This window comes from Gigantopelta aegis, chromosome 4 (genome assembly GCF_016097555.1).
Source record: "Gigantopelta aegis isolate Gae_Host chromosome 4, Gae_host_genome, whole genome shotgun sequence".
NCBI classification, from domain to species: Eukaryota; Metazoa; Mollusca; class Gastropoda; order Neomphalida; family Peltospiridae; genus Gigantopelta; species Gigantopelta aegis.
The window spans coordinates 113,131,274-113,154,624 of record NC_054702.1 but is presented as its reverse complement, the minus strand read 5'-3'; the positions used below and the strand labels follow the sequence as shown (position 1 = coordinate 113,154,624).

General features: G+C 36.6%; 1 protein-coding gene across 1 annotated transcript; it reads right to left on the bottom strand.

Moving 5' to 3' along the window:
• Positions 1–21,474: 21,474 nt before the first annotated feature.
• On the bottom strand, positions 21,475–22,356 carry LOC121370186. The gene has a single exon (XM_041495301.1). The coding sequence runs from the start codon at positions 22,354–22,356 to the stop codon at positions 21,475–21,477; it is 882 nt and encodes a 293-aa protein (XP_041351235.1).
• Between the last annotated feature and the right edge of the window lie 995 nt (positions 22,357–23,351).

Sequence of the window (23,351 nt, the reverse complement as noted above, 5' to 3'; positions counted from 1 at the left end):
GACAACACCACCTCCGTGACCGGTTCAGAACTGCGACGATGACGGCAAGCAACACGATAGGACTCAGAACGGCTGGACTCAGATGCAGACACCCGTACAACGGTAACACCATGACACCGCGACATCGTGCTGCGAGACTACAGTTTGCTCTCCAGAATGGTAATCATCCACCATCTTCCTCTCATAAATCGTTATTTTAAGTCCAATAAATATATTTTTCATTAATCACAACAAAATATTGAGAAATATCTGTTTTGCGTTTTCATTGTGTGTCAGTATATATATATATATATATATATATATATATATATATATATATATATATATATATATATATATATATATATATATATATATTATTGTTGTTTATTTATCATTAGGACATATATAATAATATCTAGGTAGGTGTAGAGTTGTCACCCTTGAGCAATTTAAACTATTCAAGATGGCCGTCCATGGATCTGAAAATAAAAAAGTGCTATATATCTGTAACCAGATATGATAAAAACATGAATTGTTTTTCATTTTGTATGTTTTAAAATACAAAGAATTCAATAAAATATTATCTGAAGCAAATAGTAGAAATAATTAATATAATATTCAAGATGGCCACCAAAAAGTGTGAAAATCAACAAAGTGCTAAATCTATATAACGAAATGGTAGCAACATGAATTATATATATTTTGTATGTTTTAAATGATAAATAATTCAATTAATAAATGATTATCTGAAGAACCAGCAGAGATAATATATATTAAACGTTATGGTACTCTATGATACTCTATATTGCCAAGAAGGACCTCATCGATGTGAACTACTAGTGTCTTTCTTAGCACAACCAAAAGATAAATCTATTAGTTAAAAACTATATGTTAGTAAAATACACTTAGAGTGTAAATCTAGTTAGAGTGTATATGTTATAATACAATGTATTTTAAACATTTAAATACAATATATTTTAGTCGTTTTGTGCTTATATTCGACTAATTATTTTTCATACTTCTCCTCTTTTTTTTCTGCCAAATCAGTTGAACAAACCTGGCCACCTTCGCATACACTGAACACTTTACATACCAGACTGAAACCGTTGCAACCACATTTGTGTTCCATAACAATATTCAGTATCACCCCCTCAGAAGCCAGTAATATATTAGGGACAGTAGCTGGTATAAGAGAAGTCACATCTCGTGATCAGCAATATGCAATTGGATGTCATGCTGGTGTATTTGGTTATATAGAATTTATCTTTTCACAGAGGGATTCATCAGTGAGAGGAAGATAGCACAGGTCATGCTCTGACCAACTTTTGACGACCACGTTGTATGATGGGTTTCTATAGTAGACTAACATTATGGCTGACCATAGCATGCTAAAGTCAACAACTTGGCTTTATTTGTAACCCGTGACAGAGATGTGCCCATATAGTTGAGAATATGCAACTACACCATTTCTAATGCCAAACAATGATGACACAATATCAGACCCAGTGGATCCACGAGTTGCCAGTAAGTCAGGAATAATGAGTTGTACTTTTCTACAATTGCATTTATATCAGTCATAGCTTAGTCATTGATTGAAGAAACCATTTTAACACTGAGTGCGATAGCACCAAGATAACCGATGTCAAAAAAAAAAAAGAGAGAGAAAAGAAAAGAGGATAATTGCATCATCTTCAACTACAAGTATGTTTCAGGAATGATGGAAACAAGTAAATCAGGCTATGTTTGCTGAGTGACATTTTCTAAGGTCTTTTGGGGTATTCTCCCCGGAACATTTCCAAAACTAGATTTCCTCACATTTTTATGGTGGTAGGCGTGCTGTTCTTCTGTAGTGTATAAACCCGACCGGCTCCTTTGACGCATTTACTCCTTGTGCAGATATGCATTTGCTCGTAAAAAAGATAAGTATTATAGATGTATGTGCATGTCTGCTTGAAGATGCAGCTATGAAGATGTTGCACACAATGATGACTTAATTATGCACAAGCTTCTTTAACTTGGTTTTTCGTAGTGACCTAGTACCTGTAGAAATCCATAGCGGTGTACATGTGGTTACGACTCATGATGAAAGCAATATTAATATTATTGAATACTAGTAGCCATTTGCAATAAAGCACATACAGCACTTACAGTTGATACAGACATTTGTTTCTTCTTTTTCACTCCCGTAACCCTGGTTACATTGAACTCACTTCTCCAATCAAGAGTCAAACGGCGATTGATATAAATGTAACCGTAGAAAAACATGTTTCCATCATTCCGACCTTATGGACTCCTTGGCAGTGGGTTTAATATAACGACATCATTATTTCCATATACTTACCGTTTCTGACTCCAACTGGCGTTGTGTAGTTTTGTGCTGAGGTGTCATTAAACATTCATTCATTCATTTATTGCGTACTGGAAAGAGTAAGGTTATTGGAAGTACTATATAGGCTGATTTGCATACCATTAACTAGTTAGGCAATATTAGCATACATCTGTCAGATGACTCAAATCGAGCCAGGTTGTTTACTTTAGCATGCTATAATCAGCCACAGTGTCAGTATATGTCAGAAGTCCGCCATTAAATGTGGTCATCAAAAGTTGGTCGGAGCATGGCATATGCACTAAATCTTGCCTCTCTTCCTCCCATCGATATAGTCTTTGTGGCAATATACAGCATGATATTTAATATATAGTATGGTAGTTATTTCTACTGTTGCTTTCAAATAATTGTTTAATGGAATGCTTTATTTTTTAAAACATACAAACTGACATATATTTTATGTTTCTGTCATATCTGGTTACAGATATAGCACTTTATTGATTTTCACACTTTTGGCGGCCATAATGAATATTATATTTATTATTTCTACGATTTGCTTCAGATAATCATTTTATTGAATGCTTTGTCTTTTAAAACATACAAAAAGAAAACTAGTTCATATTTTTATCATATCTGGTTACAGATATATAGCACTTTGTTGATTTTCAGATTCCTTAGTGGCCATCTTGAATATTTTATGGTGACAACTCTACATCCACCTGGATATTACTATATACACCCCAAATATAAATAAACACCAATAATAATAATAATAATAATAATAATAAACTATAAGCGAAAATTTTGGGTTATGTCCCTCTACTGCCGATCTACAAAGTTTTAAAAATGTTAATGTAAGGTGATACATCAAAGTTACAAATATCTCGATTTCGACGTAGCCACAGTGATTTAGGAACAATACATTTTGTAATAACAAACCCGTAGAAACCCGGGGGTGGGGGCGAAGTATTCTTCTATTTAAGGCTCAAAACATACTTCGTTCTGCTACATACATAAACCCCAAAATGTGCTTGTACCCACCACACCCACTTGACGTATTAAATAATAATTTTTAAAAATAATAATTAGAAAAAAAAAAAAAACCCCGAAGAGAAACCGTTTCATAAATATTTCGGAGATAATGTAATTAGGTACCCAAATACCCCTACCCTCCCCCCATGAATCCGTCCTTGAACAGACACAAAAACACCAGTATAAAACACTGTCCGTGTGTTCAGGTGGAATTTAATCTACAGTAAACAGTTTGAATAGAGCCTGGTATCCAGAATGAAGGTGAACTGAAAAGACATACCGTCGTCGCTCACTTGGCCTGGTACGCTAGTTTAACATTTCCACAACGAACTCACCTCAACTTTGTTTAACGAGCTTGAATTTCTCAATTACAAACACGACGTTGGGAAAATTATAATACAAATAAGATTTGTTTTCACGGCAGATCCTATATTTATGAAATATATAATATGGACTCAATGATTTAGTTTTTAACTTCTGAAAATGTGACTTGCTAATACATGTACAAGATTTATGTGATGGAAATAGACTGGACGGAAAGACAATAATAAATATGTCTAGGCCTGAGTGCATACAGTGAACCCAGCTATAAAGGACATCATGTGTCACAGCCACTCAATGTAGACGTTAATTCTACACACAATATCGTTTACCTCCATATTACCGTCACCTGATCATAACGATCCCATTTTATTGTGTTTGCAGACAAGTGTAACATTTTTTTTTATAAACAATATTTATTTTCAGTTTTTGTAATGGGATTGGCGAACAGTCAATCGCCTATATTAAAGCCTTTCCCTATCATAATTGAATAAACATTTCATTAAAAAGAATAGTAACAAGAATGGTATTAGTCATACATCAGAATGAAATAAAAGTATGAAAATCAACGAACAAACAGTAACACGAGAAATTAAAAACGAAAGCTGGTGTACTAAATGCATTATAATTTAAGAAATCTAAAATACATATTTTATGATTATGGAAGATTAGAATCTGTGTGTAGAGCGTATTTAAATGTCTAGACACAATGGAAAATCACACCATTCACAGAAGAGGGTAGTTATGGATTACCGAATTAAAACGGAATTCGTCAACATTTAAATGTTAGGAAGACCTGTTATGTGCAGCGCTGGAATGTGTGACCACTACATCTTAATTTTAGTTCACTATGTAGGCTCGTTACCTGTAGAGTGCATATGAAAATAATAATAATAATAATAATAATAATAATAATAATACTAATATAAGAATGACTTTAATATTACATAACATACATTGTTCAAAACGTTTTAGTTAATTACTTCCTCGTGTTTATTCGAGATCATTCCACATATTAACAGCTAAAGAAAAAAATGTTTTAGCATAGAACTGTGTTCTGCATTTAAATGTGCACAAATTAATCGCTAATAGAAATAGTTGGAGGAACAAGTCGTATACAATGTTGTGGTGTCAGACCATTTATCATTATATATACATGATCATTTATTTAAGTCGTTTCCGTCTTTCATTTAATGACGTATAATGCGTCTCCTGATATATTATTGCATGACTGGTTCCCTGAACTGCTAAAGCTTACTGTTCGAAATGTATTCAAATGAATATTTGTTTTATTGCTGTACATTCGTGTGCTGTACAGTTGTCCCATATAATATGCTTTTCTTGACAATTTGTAATTTTGATTCCTGAAACAGTTTATGACAGGTCCTACCTTTTAAATTAAAACATGTAAGTGGTCTTGCCAAGAGGCTTTTTTAAATTCAAATATATGCCAAGATATTCCTGCTTAAGAAATTCTTTAATCTTAATGGCGTTTATACACACACCCACCCACACAGACGCACACACACACACACAGACACACACACATACACACACACACACACAGACACACAGACACACATACCACATACACACACACACACATACACACACACATACCACACACACACACACACACACACACACCCCAGAAACCGTACTAAATGTAAACTAAATGTTACCCTGAAACTAAAATATTATCAAATAAAGGCATGTTCACCTATTTCTGATGGGACCCCCCCCCCCCCCCCCCCCAAGCACCCGCTCCGTTTCACCAGAGGATGCTCAAGGGTGTGTGCCGGTGTTATCTTCACTTGGGGTAACGACTGAACTGAATCAACATTCAGACTATCCACACCGATATAAAATGGTGAGAGAAGACGATTCATTGCTTGTACAACACTACGATTACCATAAAACTATCGTAGATAATATTACACTCTTTACTTTTCATATAGGTTCTAACAGGTAGATGCCAGTATTGACGTTTGTGGCCCTTAGCCGCAACTAAATGTCTTCATTATGAACAATATCTGTCCCTGTATCTCTTCTCGCCCCCCCCCTCCCCCCCCCCCCCCCGCTCTCTCTCTCTCTCTCTCTCTCTCACACGCTCTCTCTTTCGATATTTATATATCACCGTAAGTTCAAGGTTAAGAACACACCGTGGAAAGGTGAGTACCACTTGTAAATATGCAAATGTGGTCATGAACAACAACGTACAACTCGTGTTGTTAGTTTACAAATGTTAATTCTTTAATCAAATACCCGTCTACAAACATGGTAATAAGCTATATGAGTGCAAAACTTTCATTGGTTGATCAGTTCATTGATAATAACCCATCTGTACATACCCAGGGCTCACCCTGGATCAAATATTCCTGTAGCCAAACAATAAGCAAAATGGAATTTTTATTAACCATATTGAAAATGTTTTAGCCAAAATTGTTTTACATAGTACTGGTATTTATATATGAATATGAAAATGTATTTTTTTCCAGCTAATTGTGTACAAACTGGAATAAATTTGAATAACAAAACCGTATTCCCTGATCAAAATCAAAGACAGCAATGGGGGTAGGGGCAGTTATTATATTACTTTGATTTTTTAGCGGGGAGTGGTGATGCATTACCTTCATGATAATACCCCTAAAGGTTGTTGCAAAACACATTGAATAAGGTGTAACAGCCCCTTGTTTACAGTTAACACAACACATGCAAAGGGTAAAACATGGGTTGTGTACATAAAATAATAAAACTACACAATATAATTTAGGGTCCTCCCCCCTCTCTCTCCCTCTCTCCCCTCTCTCTCTCTCTCTCTCTCTCTCTCTCTCCCCCTCTCTCTCTCTCTCTCTCCCCTCCTCCCTCCCCCCTCTCTCTCTCTCTCTCTCCCCCTCCGTCCCTTCCCCCCCTCTCTCTCTCTCTCTCTCTCTCTCTCTCTCTCTCTCTCTCTCTCTACGTTATATATTTTTTTGGCTTCGTTTTGGAAATGGATAATATTTAACTGGACCCTTTGCACTTTACATTTATATATAAAGTATTCAGCTAATAATAATAACAGGTTAAACATATTATCTGTTTAAATATTATCTTTGCATCCAAATATCACTAGCTCAAGAGAAAGCTTTAAATTACATATATGCTTACATGATTTTGATAACCAATTAAATAATCATTCCAAAAGTTCTGAACAATTGTATATTCCCGAAATATATGTACTATAGATTCTTTTCCTTTACATCAAAAAAGTACACGTTTCACTGTCAATTAATTTTAACTTATATGCGAAACTATTAGTAGTTAATATTCTATGAAGTATCCTATATCCTTATATTATTATTTCATGTGTGGTTACAAATGGTTTTAGTGGTTATAGTGTGCCAATTAAGGTTTGAAATAAAATAATTTTGTCATTTTGATATTGCAGAATTTGGCTTTTCAGAAGTTACAAGTGTAATAATAATATTGTTTCGAGCCATTTCTGATAGAACAATGTTTTCGTCGAACGGGAGAGTCGTCTAAAGGAATATTTGGCTCTATTTTATTTAGTTTTGTTTTCCTAAGGTAAGCCTTAACTTGGCTTAAGTGAGTTAATAACTTCCTGATACTCTTAAAAGATGCATTTAATTCGTATAAATTATTAAATGCGGTTAAAGTTAAAAAGTTGCCGTATTCATCAACGAGATCAGAGATTTGAGAAATACCTTTCCCAAGCCAGTTCTTTTTTAAAACAGATTTCTTGTTGATTTCTATATTGGAATTATAAAAAATTGGTTCTGATAAGAAGTCTCCAAAAAATGAAACTTTAATTAATGACAAGAAGTCACGGAATGCAATAATACAGTCTTTCCAAAATATTCTTTTTACATGTTTTAAGCACAATTGGGGAAATCATTACCGGATAGAGATATGTTACGGAGTTGTGGAAAACATGCAAAAAGAATAGGTTTCCAATTTGGATCTTTGGTTTTCAGTTTTCGTAGCCAAGTAATTTTTAAAGCTTTAACATAGTTAAATATATTTATCATTCCGAGACCTCCCCCATTAACAGGTTTACACAAATATATTCATTTTATCCTGTCTGGCTTTTGATTCCATACAAATTCAAACAATATGTTGTGCAATACTTTCTGAAATATTCCCTATGGATTTGATAGATTTAACTAAGCTTAGATATTAACAGGGATTTTATTATAGCTATTCTTCCAAGTGGCGTTAACAACCTTCTCATCTAAATATTTATAATTTGTTTAATTTCAAATAATTTAGAATTATAATTAAGTTTGGTCATTTCATTTAAGTCGGTACTAAAAATAATTTCAAGTACTTTAACGAAGAAGGATTCTATTTCAGATTACGATTTTGTAAATATCGTATTGGACTATTCCCAAGAGAGCCAATACAAATTACCTCTGATTTATCATAATTAATATTGAGTCCTGATAATTCTGAAAATATATTCAAGGTATTTATTGTTTCTTCAAAAGACTACCATAAAGTATAAAATCAGTATCATCGGCATAATGTGAAATTAAGTAATCTTTGTTTATTGAGATGCACTTAATTTTCTTATTTTTACGCACAAGTCCTGCAAGAATTCTACACAGAGAAGAAATATATATATGGAGATAATGGATCACCTTGTCTACAGCCTATATATATATATATATGTGAAAATAAGAAAATATATATATAGTCAAACGTCGATATCTCGATGTTGAAGGAACCGGACCAACATGCTCGAGATATCGGTTGCTCGAGATAAACATAACAGTTTCCTGATGTAAATTATCCCAAACATTTTTGGCTTTAAAGTCCTCTGTCATAACATGACTTGTGATCTTGGCTAAACCTGCAAGTAGGTTTCTCACAACATCAAGAGCATATAAAGTCTCCGCCGTAGTAGGTCGTTTCGGTTGGGCAATGGTGTCATTATTATCAGTAGCATCATTGTCGTCGTCGTCGCCGCCGTCAGGTGTTATGGTTCTTGCACAGATTATTGTGTCAATAATGTTGTCATCGGTCGCGGTCTCACATGTGTTCAAATTGTCATCCAAGCTGGCGTAAGTGGCAATTGATATACACAGTCTGCTTAATGGGATGTCGTCTAAGTTGACTACACTATCTGGTTCTGGCTGGTCATCAGTTGTACCAAATTATGCGTGTCGGAAACAGTTCTTAATTGTTTTCGGCGTTACATTTCACCATGCCTGATTGATCATGTGTAAAGCATCGAGCACACTGCAGATATGCTACTTTAATTTTGTCAGCATTTTTTATCCAGGTAAATAGCGTGTTTGATAGAATAGAGAATTGGTTCGCTACTTTTGACTTTGATTTTATATTCTGCTCAACGACACTTCGTAATTCGTTTCTATCTGACGCCTGTTTTTTTTTTTTTCAGTTTTTTTTTCTTTTAATGCTAGATTCAACATTCCTCTCAGAAGGGCCGGGACCTTCAACACGTGGTTCATCTGTTTAATAATGCTAAATTTTGCACTAGTTTTATAAATGTGGAACATTTTCTGTTATGTGTATCGATTCATTTATAATTAAGTAGGGGCGAGACGTAGCCCAGTGGTACAGCGCTCGTCGATGCGCGGTCGGTGTGGGATCGATCCCCGTCGGTGGGCCCATTGGGCTATTTCTCGTTCCAGCCAGTGCACCACGATTGGTATATCAAAGGCCGTGGTATATACCACCCTGTCTGTGGGATGGTGCATATAAAAGATCCCTTGTTGCTAATCGAAAAGAGTAGGCCATGAAGTGGCGACAGTGGGTTTCTTATCTCATTATCTGTGTGGTCCTTAACCATATATCTGACGCCATATAACCATAAATAAAATGTGTTGAGTGCGTCGTTAAATAAAACATTTCTTTCTTTCTTTTTTTTAATAATTAAGTAGCGAAATTTAGGGAACAAGGAAGAATGAAATGACATATAAAGTTAATACTCGAAACATAAGTAAAAAAGGAGTAATTTTACATGTAATTTTTTTATATACTTCGAGAAAAAAACAGGAAAGTGCACCTAGGGACACCAAAATATGCTCGAGATAAGCCTAGTAATCGAGATTAGCATGCTCGAGATAACAGTGTTTAATTTCGTAACATTGCATAGGAAAATTGCCGGGACCGGCACTATACCTCGAGATATGTTGGGTACTCGAGTTTATAGAGGTCGAGATAACGAAGTTTGACTATATATATATATATATATATATATATATATATATATATATATATATATATATATATATATATATATATATATATCAGGGCTCACGCGACCGAGCGAAGTGAGCCCAAACTTCGCTCTGACCAGCCTGACTTCGCCGTGCCAGTCACTGTAAGGCGAAATCTGTCTCGCCTTTTTACAAAATAGTCGTCACTTGCAAGGTACACATCACGGATGAATGGTGAAGAACTTGAGGAACACCTATTCATAGATACTAATTAAGTGTGAAGTGTCTGGGTGTTGGAAGTGAGACTGGCGTCACAAAATCATGCGACAAGTGTACAAGGGTGGGGATCTAGACTATATCGAGTGATTTTGTAGATACATTGAAAACAAATATTGACAACACAAAAATTACATTTCATTATTTCTAAAAAATTGCGACACATGGAAAGGTGATTTAAAAAAAAACCAACAACTATAGAGCACAATGTCATCAATTAGCAGTACAGACGGTAAAAAAAAATTAATTATAAAAAAATAAAATAAACTTCTTTTTGCATATTTTATAAAAAGAATTGGATTAAAAATTCAAGTCTCCCTGCTGTTAAAAACTTCGCCTGTCTGAAGGTTGAGAGAGAAGTGACTTATATATATATATATATATATATTATACATGTATATATTAAATAATGAAGAAATATTTCCATTAACTATAACACTGGATTTTATATTTTGGTAAAAACAGCAGAAATACAGCGTTTAATATCTGTTACAAATCCAAAAAATATCCAGGGTTTTATGTATATATGATCATGATATGGAGTTGAAGGCTTTTTCGAAATCTACTCGTAGAAACATTCCTGGGCTATTTTGCCATTCAGTATAGTACAACATATCGTACAATATCCTTATACTGTCACCAATATAACGACCCGGCGTTCAATACCATCATATCATGGGCTGAAATAGAGTATATATTTGGTAAAGACAATATATTCTCAAATATTTTGGTTAGTGACACAAGGGCAACACACATCACTGACCACGCCCCTGACTGGACCATGGCATCAACCATGACTCTGATCACGTGAACGTAACCTCTACATAGCAAGGCCAAGCAATGCCGAGACGTGCTTGAACATTCAGTGGATTTAAGCATGTGCCAAATGCTTGATTAAGCAATGCAGTCATTAGCAGATTCCGACCAGTGTGATTATCCCCGACCATGTTGATTTTAAGACATCTTCCTCCAGAAGTAAGCCTATACGCATATCAGCCTGCATAGATAGATGCTTCTTAAATTTCGACTTACTCGAATATTGTAGCCAGTAGGAATCATAGGTTCTCATTGAGCTACATTTGGTTATAAGCCATACTTATAAGCAACCTGAATGTACATGAACACCAAAGTCACAATCAGCGTTCCAGCAATAGTACCAAAGGCTGACAATGAGGTGCAACCACTATCTCTACAGTAGATGAGCCAGCCTTGTTGGCGCCTTAGCTAAGGTAGCTGCCCCATTCTAAGTGCCAACTGTTGGCGCCTTAGCCAAGGTAGCTGCCCCATTCTAAGTGCCAACTGTTGGCGCCATAGCCAAGGTAGCTGCCCCATTCTAAGTGCCAACTGTTGGCGCCATAGCCAAGGTAGCTGCCCTATTCTAAGTGCCAACTGTTGGCGCCATAGCCAAGGTAGCTGCCCTATTCTAAGTGCCAACTGTTGGCGCCATAGCCAAGGTAGCTGCCCCATTCTAAGTGCCAACTGTTGGCGCCTTAGCCAAGGTAGCTGCGCCAACTGTTGGCGCCATGGCTAAGGTAGCTGCCCCATTCTAAGTGCCAACTGTTGGCGCCGTGGCTAAGGTAGCTGCCCCATTCTAAGTGCCAACTGTTGGCGCCATAGCTAAGGTAGCTGCCCCGTTCTAAGTGCCAACTGTTGGCGCCTTAGCTAAGGTAGCTGCCCCATTCTAAGTGCCAACTGTTGGCGCCTTAGCTAAAGTAGCTGCCCCATTCTAAGTGCCAACTGTTGGCGCCTTAGCTAAGGTAGCTGCCCCATTCTAAGTGCCAACTGTTGGCGCCATAGCCAAGGTAGCTGCCCCATTCTAAGTGCCAACTGTTGGCGCCTTAGCCAAGGTAGCTGCCCCATTCTAAGTGCCAACTGTTGGCGCCATAGCCAAGGTAGCTGCCCCATTCTAAGTGCCAACTGTTGGCGCCTTAGCCAAGGTAGCTGCGCCAACTGTTGGCGCCATAGCTAAGGTAGCTGCCCCATTCTAAGTGCCAACTGTTGGCGCCATGGCTAAGGTAGCTGCCCCATTCTAAGTGCCAACTGTTGGCGCCTTAGCTAAGGTAGCTGCCCCATTCTAAGTGCCAACTGTTGGCGCCATAGCCAAGGTAGCTGCCCCATTCTAAGTGCCAACTGTTGGCGCCATAGCCAAGGTAGCTGCCCCATTCTAAGTGCCAACTGTTGGCGCCTTAGCCAAGGTAGCTGCGCCAACTGTTGGCGCCATAGCTAAGGTAGCTGCCCCATTCTAAGTGCCAACTGTTGGCGCCATGGCTAAGGTAGCTGCCCCATTCTAAGTGCCAACTGTTGGCGCCTTAGCTAAGGTAGCTGCCCCATTCTAAGTGCCAACTGTTGGCGCCATAGCCAAGGTAGCTGCCCCATTCTAAGTGCCAACTGTTGGCGCCTTAGCCAAGGTAGCTGCCCCATTCTAAGTGCCAACTGTTGGCGCCATAGCCAAGGTAGCTGCCCCATTCTAAGTGCCAACTGTTGGCGCCATAGCCAAGGTAGCTGCCCCATTCTAAGTGCCAACTGTTGGCGCCTTAGCCAAGGTAGCTGCGCCAACTGTTGGCGCCATGGCTAAGGTAGCTGCCCCATTCTAAGTGCCAACTGTTGGCGCCGTGGCTAAGGTAGCTGCCCCATTCTAAGTGCCAACTGTTGGCGCCATAGCTAAGGTAGCTGCCCCGTTCTAAGTGCCAACTGTTGGCGCCTTAGCTAAGGTAGCTGCCCCATTCTAAGTGCCAACTGTTGGCGCCTTAGCTAAAGTAGCTGCCCCATTCTAAGTGCCAACTGTTGGCGCCTTAGCTAAGGTAGCTGCCCCATTCTAAGTGCCAACTGTTGGCGCCATAGCCAAGGTAGCTGCCCCATTCTAAGTGCCAACTGTTGGCGCCTTAGCCAAGGTAGCTGCCCCATTCTAAGTGCCAACTGTTGGCGCCATAGCCAAGGTAGCTGCCCCATTCTAAGTGCCAACTGTTGGCGCCTTAGCCAAGGTAGCTGCGCCAACTGTTGGCGCCATAGCTAAGGTAGCTGCCCCATTCTAAGTGCCAACTGTTGGCGCCATGGCTAAGGTAGCTGCCCCATTCTAAGTGCCAACTGTTGGCGCCTTAGCTAAGGTAGCTGCCCCATTCTAAGTGCCAACTGTTGGCGCCATAGCCAAGGTAGCTGCCCCATTCTAAGTGCCAACTGTTGGCGCCTTAGCCAAGGTAGCTGCCCCATTCTAAGTGCCAACTGTTGGCGCCTTAGCCAAGGTAGCTGCCCCATTCTAAGTGCCAACTGTTGGCGCCTTAGCCAAGGTAGCTGCCCCATTCTAAGTGCCAACTGTTGGCGCCTTAGCCAAGGTAGCTGCGCCAACTGTTGGCGCCATAGCTAAGGTAGCTGCCCCATTCTAAGTGCCAACTGTTGGCGCCATGGCTAAGGTAGCTGCCCCATTCTAAGTGCCAACTGTTGGCGCCTTAGCTAAGGTAGCTGCCCCATTCTAAGTGCCAACTGTTGGCGCCATAGCCAAGGTAGCTGCCCCATTCTAAGTGCCAACTGTTGGCGCCATAGCCAAGGTAGCTGCCCCATTCTAAGTGCCAACTGTTGGCGCCTTAGCCAAGGTAGCTGCCCCATTCTAAGTGCCAACTGTTGGCGCCTTAGCCAAGGTAGCTGCCCCATTCTAAGTGCCAACTGTTGGCGCCTTAGCCAAGGTTGCTGCCCCATTCTAAGTGCCAACTATTGGCTGCTGGCTTAAACATTATTTGGCTTTGCGCCCTTCTCTCCCCGATTAGGGAAACATTCAATTTCCCACATGGGCACGCAGAAGCTATTTATTTATGATATCATGTATGTATGCATGTATGTATGTATGTATGTATATATATATTTATGTTATCAATTCGCAATGTGTCCTCACAATAAGATATCTGCCAATGTTGTGGCATAGTGTCAGTAGTGACTCTAACGTGAACCTTACATACATAAGCAATGTTTACTGTGTATAACTAGGCCTATATATCCACTGAAGAGTACAGCTCACCAGATTGGTTTTCAGTTATTTTATATTATTCTGAATTCATTTTCTATTTTGAGTGATCTAAATTTCAAGGGGTATGTACATTGGGGTTAAAGCTGAATGCCATACCATATTTGTTGAATACTACACCTTACTAGTTTAATTTAATTCCATAATCAGAACAGCGTGCCTGAACCTTTGCTGCATGCCACGTCATATATTTATTTATTACCCATATGGTCTTCAATAAGTGGTAACATAAATATCGTATTTTCCCACGCTATATATATGGCATGATTCTCTGCTGCTCAACTAATACTTTGACAACTGTTATGACACACTTCTGACATCATCAGTCGCTATAACTACTACAAGCTTCCGACAGCCGCCGTTTCTGAAATAAATATTATTCCACGTCTGTAATTAACATCGCGGAAGGTTATTAACATCGACTGTGAAGCGATTGCAGTCATATTTAAAGTTTGTTTTAATTCACTCTCGCTCGGTGAAACGAGTTTGGGAATTGTTGTATCATCGAGCGAGAGTGAATTAAAACAAACTTTAAATATGATTGCAATCGCTCCTTTTGAAAATTGTATAATGGAAAAAAAAGCCCTTATATTTAAAACTGCACATAAAATATGCCCCCATAAACCGGCCTCGGTGGCGCAGTGGTTAAGCCATCGGACTACAAGCTGGTAGGTACAGGGTTCGCAGCCCGGTACCGGCTCCAACCCAGAGCGAGTTCTTAAGGGCTCAATGGGTAGGTGTAAGGCCACTACACCCTCTTCTCTCTCACTAACCACTAACCAACTAAGAACTAACCCACTGTCCTGGACAGACAGCACAGATAGCTGAGATGTGTGCCCATGACAGCGTGCTTGAACCTTAATTGGATATAAGCACGACAATAAGTTGAAATCAATCAACCAAAACGTCACTTTACCATGCCTTACTTCATTTCTAGGGAAAACACTGTGATGAATGGTATTGTTGGTTTGCATAATGCATTTCTATACACGCAGAGGTTATTTTGGATACCGGTAGTCAGCACCTTTATTTAATATCCATAAATAAAATTATTTTCCAAAATAAAATGTTTTTCCTACCTACCTACCCTATATTTTTCCTGCATGTAATAGGAAACAAGTATATATTTTTTTCGGCCTTATTATATTGCACATATTGTAACTATGTGCTCATGTATCACTTGTTATGTGATCTGAGTGTAAATAAAGATGTGTTCTGTTCTGTTCTGTAAAATACAGTATGGTATGGTATCCTATAAAACAATATAGTATAGTGTAGTATTCAGCAAAACAATACTGTATTGTTTTGCTGAATACTACACTATACTATATTGTTTTATAGGATACCAGAACAGAACAGAACAGAACACATCTTTATTAACCTTATGGCCATTTTATTTTCTATATCTATTTCATAACTTAATTAAAAAAAGGAAATATGTAGTACTATCCACATACGTGTGTTTAAAGGCTTCTTTTTACATGGACAACTTATAAATTTATAAAAGGCAAGGCATTTTGATTTTGAGGGCAACATGATGCTAACCTATCTGTGGGAGAGTACATACAAAATACCCCTTGCTGTTTAATAATAGGCAGAAGGTTTACTCTCATACTAACACTTAACTTCTGTACTGGTCCAGGACAGACTTGGTTGAACCTTAATTGGATAGAAACCAGTAAATAAGTTATAACAATTTCTTTTAATGAAAACTGAAAAGAAGGGTTCTATAAATATCTGTCCAACAATAACATTTAAACAAAAATGTTATGAATATTATCTTTCCTAGTGTCTCTAAGAAATGGTAGACTTACCAATTTTATAATTTGCAACGTTAGTTTTATTCTGTATGCATCCAGTATTAAAATACACACTTGGTTTGAAGCAATCAATTGGTCCAATGAATAGAAATGCAGTACAAATGCTCAGGATGCTCAAAGGAAAGTTGAAAAGTAAAATTTGTTTTATTTAACGACGCCACTAGAGCACATTGATTTTTATCTTTAATATCATCGGCTATTGGACGTCAAACACATGGTCATTCTGACACTGTTTTTAGAGAAAACCCACGAAGTTCCCAGTGACCACTTACAAAAAATAACGAAACGCATCGAGATCTTACTGACATACTTAATCATTTGATTTGGCAGTAAACTCCATCAGTATCGGTAAACATTCCCTCCCCTAGTTTATCAGAAGGTCACTAAATTTCTACAAGGCCAGTTTGTCGCTGGAGTAAATCATTAAATATAGTTATTATTATTATTATTATTATTATTATTATTATTAATCGGAACACCTCGCTACGCTAGATGTAGAGTAAATCGGAAAAGATCGCATATATTCGTGAAAACTATTTTCTGACTCTTCGCCCGATATCTCACGAAAGTTACCGAACTTCAATTTGAAGGGAAGTAACTCCATCAATCAATTGTTAGAAGAAAACATTTCGTGGCTAACGGGTCGCCAATAAAACTAAATTTGCGACAGTAAAACCACCGATATATACGTCCGCAAATCGGAAAACACAGTAGGGTTATCCCCTAAGTGACACCAAATTAGTGCTTGTGATAGTTTTGGAATGTTTTCGTGGAAATCGTTATATTAAAAAAAAACATTTTTGGATATACAAAAAAAGTTTTAGGGTCGGGCAGTAGTTCATCAAGATTAACTTTGGCTACAAGTGCAAGCACTACCAAAGGTTAATCCTGGGGATGAACAACGCCATTAGCGCCCTTCCGAGCAATTTTGCTCGGAACGGAATTCAATCCGAATTGCGGTCAAACTAAAAGAAAAGCGACTGTCATCACGTTTTTCCACCCAAATCGTGTACTGTGATCTATTTGGAGCATATGGACACTAAGAAATACTTACTTTGAAACGATCTTCACTTTGAATTAAAGGAAAAACGACCGACTGTATGACTTGTTTTTAAAATGCGCGGTGCATTGTGGGAGGAAAATGAAACTCGGAACAATCTTGTATGTGGAAAAGGATCGGTGAAGTCATTTCTCGTTTCACAATGAATAAAACAAAAACCATAAAACTAAAAATTAATTAAAGTTAATAAAATAACTTAAAAGTAAAAATAAATTAAAATAAAATAAATGAAATTAAAGTTAATAAAAAAAAAAAAAACCCATTAATTAATAGAAATTAAATAAAAATTATGATTTACACACACACACACACATATTATATATATATATATATATATATATATATATATATATATATATATATATATATATATATATATATATATATATATATATATATTTTTTTTTTTTTTTAAAGAAAAAAACAGTTCATTAATGTCTCTAAAAATAACTAAAACATAAGTACTAAGTTTTAAACTTACTTACCTGTCTGTGTGTGTGTGTGGGGGGAGGGGGGTTGCCAATGAAACATATTTCTCTCTCCTTTTAATGAGGAATCATTTCTGTTTAACTTAATTAAAATCCTGAACAGGGGGCACATCAAATTTGGTATATCTTGTTCAACTCTCTGGCCTCCTCGTGGCGAGCAAGGGGCAACAGTAACGTTTTTACGTACTGGCAAACAAGAGAGAAATATGTTTCATTCCCCCCCCCCCCCCCCCCACCCCCACACACACCCGGACGATTTTAGAAGAAAACTCAGAAAAAAGACAGGTAAGTAAGTTTAAAACTTAGTACTTATGTTTTAGTTATTTTTAGAGACATCAATGAACTGTTTTTTTCTTTAAAAAAAAAAATATATATATATATAATATGTGTGTGTGTAAAACATAATTTTTATTTAATTTCTATTAATTAATGTTTTTTTTGTTTTTTTTTATTAACTTTAATTTCATTTATTTTATTTTAATTTATTTTTACTTTTAAGTTATTTTATTAACTTTAATTAATTTTTAGTTTTATGGTTTTTGTTTTATTCATTGTGAAACGAGAAATGACTTCACCGATCCTTTTCCACATACAAGATTGTTCCGAGTTTCATTTTCCTCCCACAATGCACCGCGCGTTTTAAAAACAAGTCATACAGTCGGTCGTTTTTCCTTTAATTCAAAGTGAAGATCGTTTCAAAGTAAGTATTTCTTAGTGTCCATATGCTCCAAATAGATCACAGTACACGATTTGGGTGGAAAAACGTGATGACAGTCGCTTTTCTTTTAGTTTGACCGCAATTCGGATTGAATTCCGTTCTGAGTAAAATTGCTCGGAAGGGCGCTAATGGCGTTGTTCATCCCCAGGATTAACCTTTGGTAGTGCTTGCACTTGTAGCCAAAGTTAATCTTGATGAACTAGGTCGGGCAGGTTCAAATTAGGGTCGGTCGGGTAACCGGAAACAAACAATATTTTATGATATGTCTAATACAGCGGTTTTACATATGTAATATAATAATACAAGATTAACGTGGGGGCATAAATGTTCTCATAATGTAATCTAAAAATGTACAAGTATTATTTAATAAAGTAATATTCGTGCTACAGAATAGATCATGATATTTAATTGCATTTGGTTTTATATAGTAATATTTTGGTATGTACTTGCATCTTTCATTTCGGAAAAAATAGCATTCAAATAGAAAGTGATATTCATCACCAACAACATCATCGTGACATAAACAACATTTCCGTTCACACCTGGGAATATTTTCCCATCTACCAACTTCTACTGGGAGCCTGTGATTGGCAGCGCGATAATTAGTTAAAGTAGACCTATGTTTTGTGTTTAAAAGTAATAAATATGGTTCCAAATTTATGATTTCTTTAAAGATCCTATAGTCAGTACCTTTGCTAGAATGGTAAATGTTGTCTCTCCATAACTGCAAGTACTGGTCTTTAAGTCTCTCAAGAATAATATCGCTAACGTTTCCATAATTAACAATATTTTGAGATAACCATACGTATGATAATCCAGTTTCATTAAAAATATTTTCTACAAAATTAAACTATTTATATGCATGTATTCCATAAACATAATCAGATAAAAGGGCATTGTATATTCTAAAGGATAGCTTATTTTTGTTATCACTATTTAACATCCTACACCAATAGCTAATCATTCTACTTTTCACATAAACAACTGTCGTACTCCAGATTGGCAATAAAACGACTCTGGTATATGTCCATCAAACTTTACACAGGATTTAATATTTTGATACATGTTAAATATAACAGTAAAACGTTTACCAGATATGCCTAGGTTTATAACTTTAGACCACAGTCCAGATCTCCAGACTTGATCAAAGGCTTTACTGAAGTCAATAAATGTACAGTATAGTTTTTTCTTACGATATCTTAAATAATCAATAACAGTGCAAGGTAAATAAATGATCAGTCACACAGTAGCCTTTCCTGAAACCGGCCTGCTTTTCAGAAAGCAAATTATTACTTTCAACAAACTTAGTTAAGCGGTTATTTAAAACTGACGTAAATAACTTACCCAGACAACTGAGTATAGTAATGGGTCGATAATTCTCGGGTAATGAGGGATCGCCTTTGTTTTTATATATAGGTTGTATAACACCATTCAACCATGTATCAGGAATTATTCCTGTATCAAAAATCTTATTAAACATAGTAACATAAAAAGGTAGTAATATATCAACAGTAGTTTTTATGTGTTCATTTATAATTTCGTCCTCACCAGATGCTTTACCATTTTTCAATCATCTTACAGCACAAAGGATTTCCTCCTCGGTTATACCAACATCGAGTATATCATTATCAGTATTTAGGAAGTCATATGTTTCATTACACACAGTAGTATTAACAGTTTTGAAATATTCATATAAAATGTTTAGATTAATATCACTCGGTATTTTCTTCTTACTCAAACCGTTTACTAATTTCCAAAAATCTTTTGGTTGTTTACTCTGCATTTGACGCAGTTTATTCTGGAAAGATGTTTTGTGCTTATTTACATACTTATTTACAGTTCTGCGATACTCTTTACTAGCTATAACCATTTCAGCTTTATGTTCCAACAATTGTGTGACATTATATTTTTTGCGTGCTTTATGAAAAATATATCTAGCTCGTTTGCAGTCCGTTCCAAACCAGGTTTTATCTCCCTTGCGATTCTTACTAGCACCTTTTGTTGATTCCCCGAATGTCTTCCTTGAACTGTCTTTAAAAATGTTACAAAGAGCGTCACATAACAGTTTGCAGTTTTCCGATGTGAACGAAGGGAGATTATTCACAGTATACATGAGGTCTTTCACTAAGTTTATGTTAATATTGCAAACAAATTCATCTTTCTTTTCAGCATTCCATTTACGACCATTTTTAAACTTATTTTTACATTCATGAATTGTTAAATCAATGGGTTTTGCAACAAAAGAGAATTCAACAGCACAATGTGTGTCAGATAAAATTGGGTTAAAATCGGCGATTTTAAAAGTTTGCATAACACTAAAGACTTCCGCGGAGACAATAGTGTAATCAACAACAGATATATCTTTACAAGTAGTTTTGCCAATATTGGCATCAGCACCAAATCTACCATTTACAATTAATAAATTGTGGTTACAGCACAAATGAAGCAGTCTTTCGCCATTTCTATTTACAGGTTTGACATCTTGATTAGATCTATTGATATTTACACCAAAAGTAGAAAGTCTTTTACATTCTTCAAAAAAGGAGGTTGTTTCATCATCAAAATCGAAGAAATCGATAATATCACTATCTGCTTGGATAAAATCGGGTTTTGTGTTTGTTCGACCATTAAAGTCGCCGGTCATACAGATATATGTAAATTGATTAGTAAGGGTGGTGACTTCTGAGAGAAATTCATCATATAGGTATTAAAGTATTTGGAGTCTTCGGGTGGTAGATATATAACACCTAAAAAAACAGGACTATCAATACCTAGTATGCTTTTCCCTATTTGGAGCCATAAAACATATTCACTGTCTGATTCAATAACACTAACGTGTTTAGCGATTCTATTGTTCACCAGACAAGCAATACCACCCGATGACTTCAAGACGGGCTGTTTCCTATCTTTGCGAAACACGATATAGTCGTTAACTTCAAATATGTCGAGATTGCATAACTTTGTTTCATCAATACCAATAACGTCACGGTTGGATATAAATTCTATGAAATCAGGAAAAGTAATTTTAGACTTGATTCCACATACATTTAGAAAAGAAAACTTTATTTCAACCTGTGACATCCCTGGGATCGTCAGGAAAGACACGCTTACCATCCACAAACAGTTTGTCGAACACGAGCTTGGCGTTTTTACTTTCACGTTTAGCTTGTTTGAACTTCGGGTATAGTGCTCTACGTCTGTGGGCAATTTCTGGTGGGTATTGCTCGTTTACACCAAACAGCGTGTTTCTGAGGTTAGCGTTGTTTGTAATATGTAAACTTTACTACTATCGATCTGTGTTTTCCGTGATGATGAGCACCAATTCTGTGACATCTATCAACTGAGATTTCTTCCTCTATCTTCAACTTCTCCTTTATAAAAGAATGTAGGACTTGTTGGACATTCTCACCAACTTTCTCTTCTATTCCACTGAAAATCAGATTGTCTCGCATGCTACGTGCCTGGAGATCGAGCAGTTTCTCCTCCATCTCCCTTTGTTTAGTCGATGCCTCTCGAGCCATGTCATGCGATTCCTTTACCTGTTGTTTAATATCTTTCATTTCGGTCAAGACAGTTTTTTGTACCTCTACTTGTGATTTTAAAAGTTCATCATACTGTTTGCTAAAAAAACTAACGGAGTTCTCCATGGCTTTAAGCTTTTCTTCGGTTTTATCCATTTTCGTATCTATGACTTTAAGTTCATGTTCAATAACATCCAATTTTTCAACCTTTTTCACAGCAGTTTCAATTCCAGCAAGTCTCTTGTTTACTTCAGACGCAAGTCTCTTGTTTACTTCAGACGCAAGTCTCTTGTTTACTTCAGACGTAAGTCTCTTGTTTACTTCAGACGCAAGTCTCTTGTTTACTTCAGACGTAAGTCTCTTGTTTACTTCAGACGCAAGTCTCTTGTTTACTTCAGACGCAAGTCTCTTGTTTACTTCAGACGTAAGTCTCTTGTTTACTTCAGACATTATACCCTGGAAAAACATTTGCACTTGGTTTGTTACGGTTGTGTTTGTATTACGCTGGATGGCAGGGGTCTGTTGCTGAACAGGGGGAGCGGGCGGGGATGTTATTTCTGGAAACATGGCTTGTGATAGGAAGCCCCAATCAATGGGTTCGTTTGAGCCAGCCATTTCTGTATACCACACCATACTATACTATTTTGCTGAATACTACACTATACTATATTGTTTTATAGGATACCACACCATACTATATTGCTTTGCTGAATACTATACTATACTATATTGTTTTATAGGACACCGCACCATACAATATTGTTTTGCTGAATACTACACTATACTATATTGTTTTATAGGATACCACACCATACTATATTGTTTTACTGAATACTACACCATACTATATTGTTTTATAGGATACCATACTATACTGTTTTATAAGATACCACACCATACTATACTATATTGTATTGTTGAATACCACGCCATACTATACTGTTTGATTGGATACCACACCATACTATATTGTTTGATTGGATACCACACCATACTATATTGTTTGATAGGATACCACACCATACTATATTGTTTGAAAGGATACCATACCATACTATATTGTTTGATAGGATACCATACCATACTATATTGTTTGATAGGATACCATACCATACTATATTGTGTTGTTGAATACTACACCATACTAAATTGTTTGATTGGATACCACACCATACTATATTGTTTGACTGGATACCATACCATATTATATTTCATACTATATTGTTTGATAGGATACCATACCATACTATATTGTGTTGTTGAATACTACACCATACTAAATTGTTTGATTGGATACCACACCATACTATATTGTTTGACTGGATACCATACCATATTATATTGTTTGATAGGATACCATACCATACTATATTGTGTTGTTGAATACTACACCATACTATACTGTTTGATAGGATACCATACCATACCATACTATATTGTTTGATTGGATACCACACCATACTATATTGTTTGATAGGATACCATACCATACTATATTGTTTGATAGGATACCACACCATACTATAGTGTTTGATAGGATACCATACCATACTATATTGTTTGATAGGATACCATACCATACCATACTGTTTGATAGGATACCATACCAT

Bases quoted from the DNA above. Each gene is read 5' to 3' on its own strand.
- LOC121370186 (XM_041495301.1), bottom strand. From the start codon at position 22,356: ATGGCTGGCTCAAACGAACCCATTGATTGGGGCTTCCTATCACAAGCC.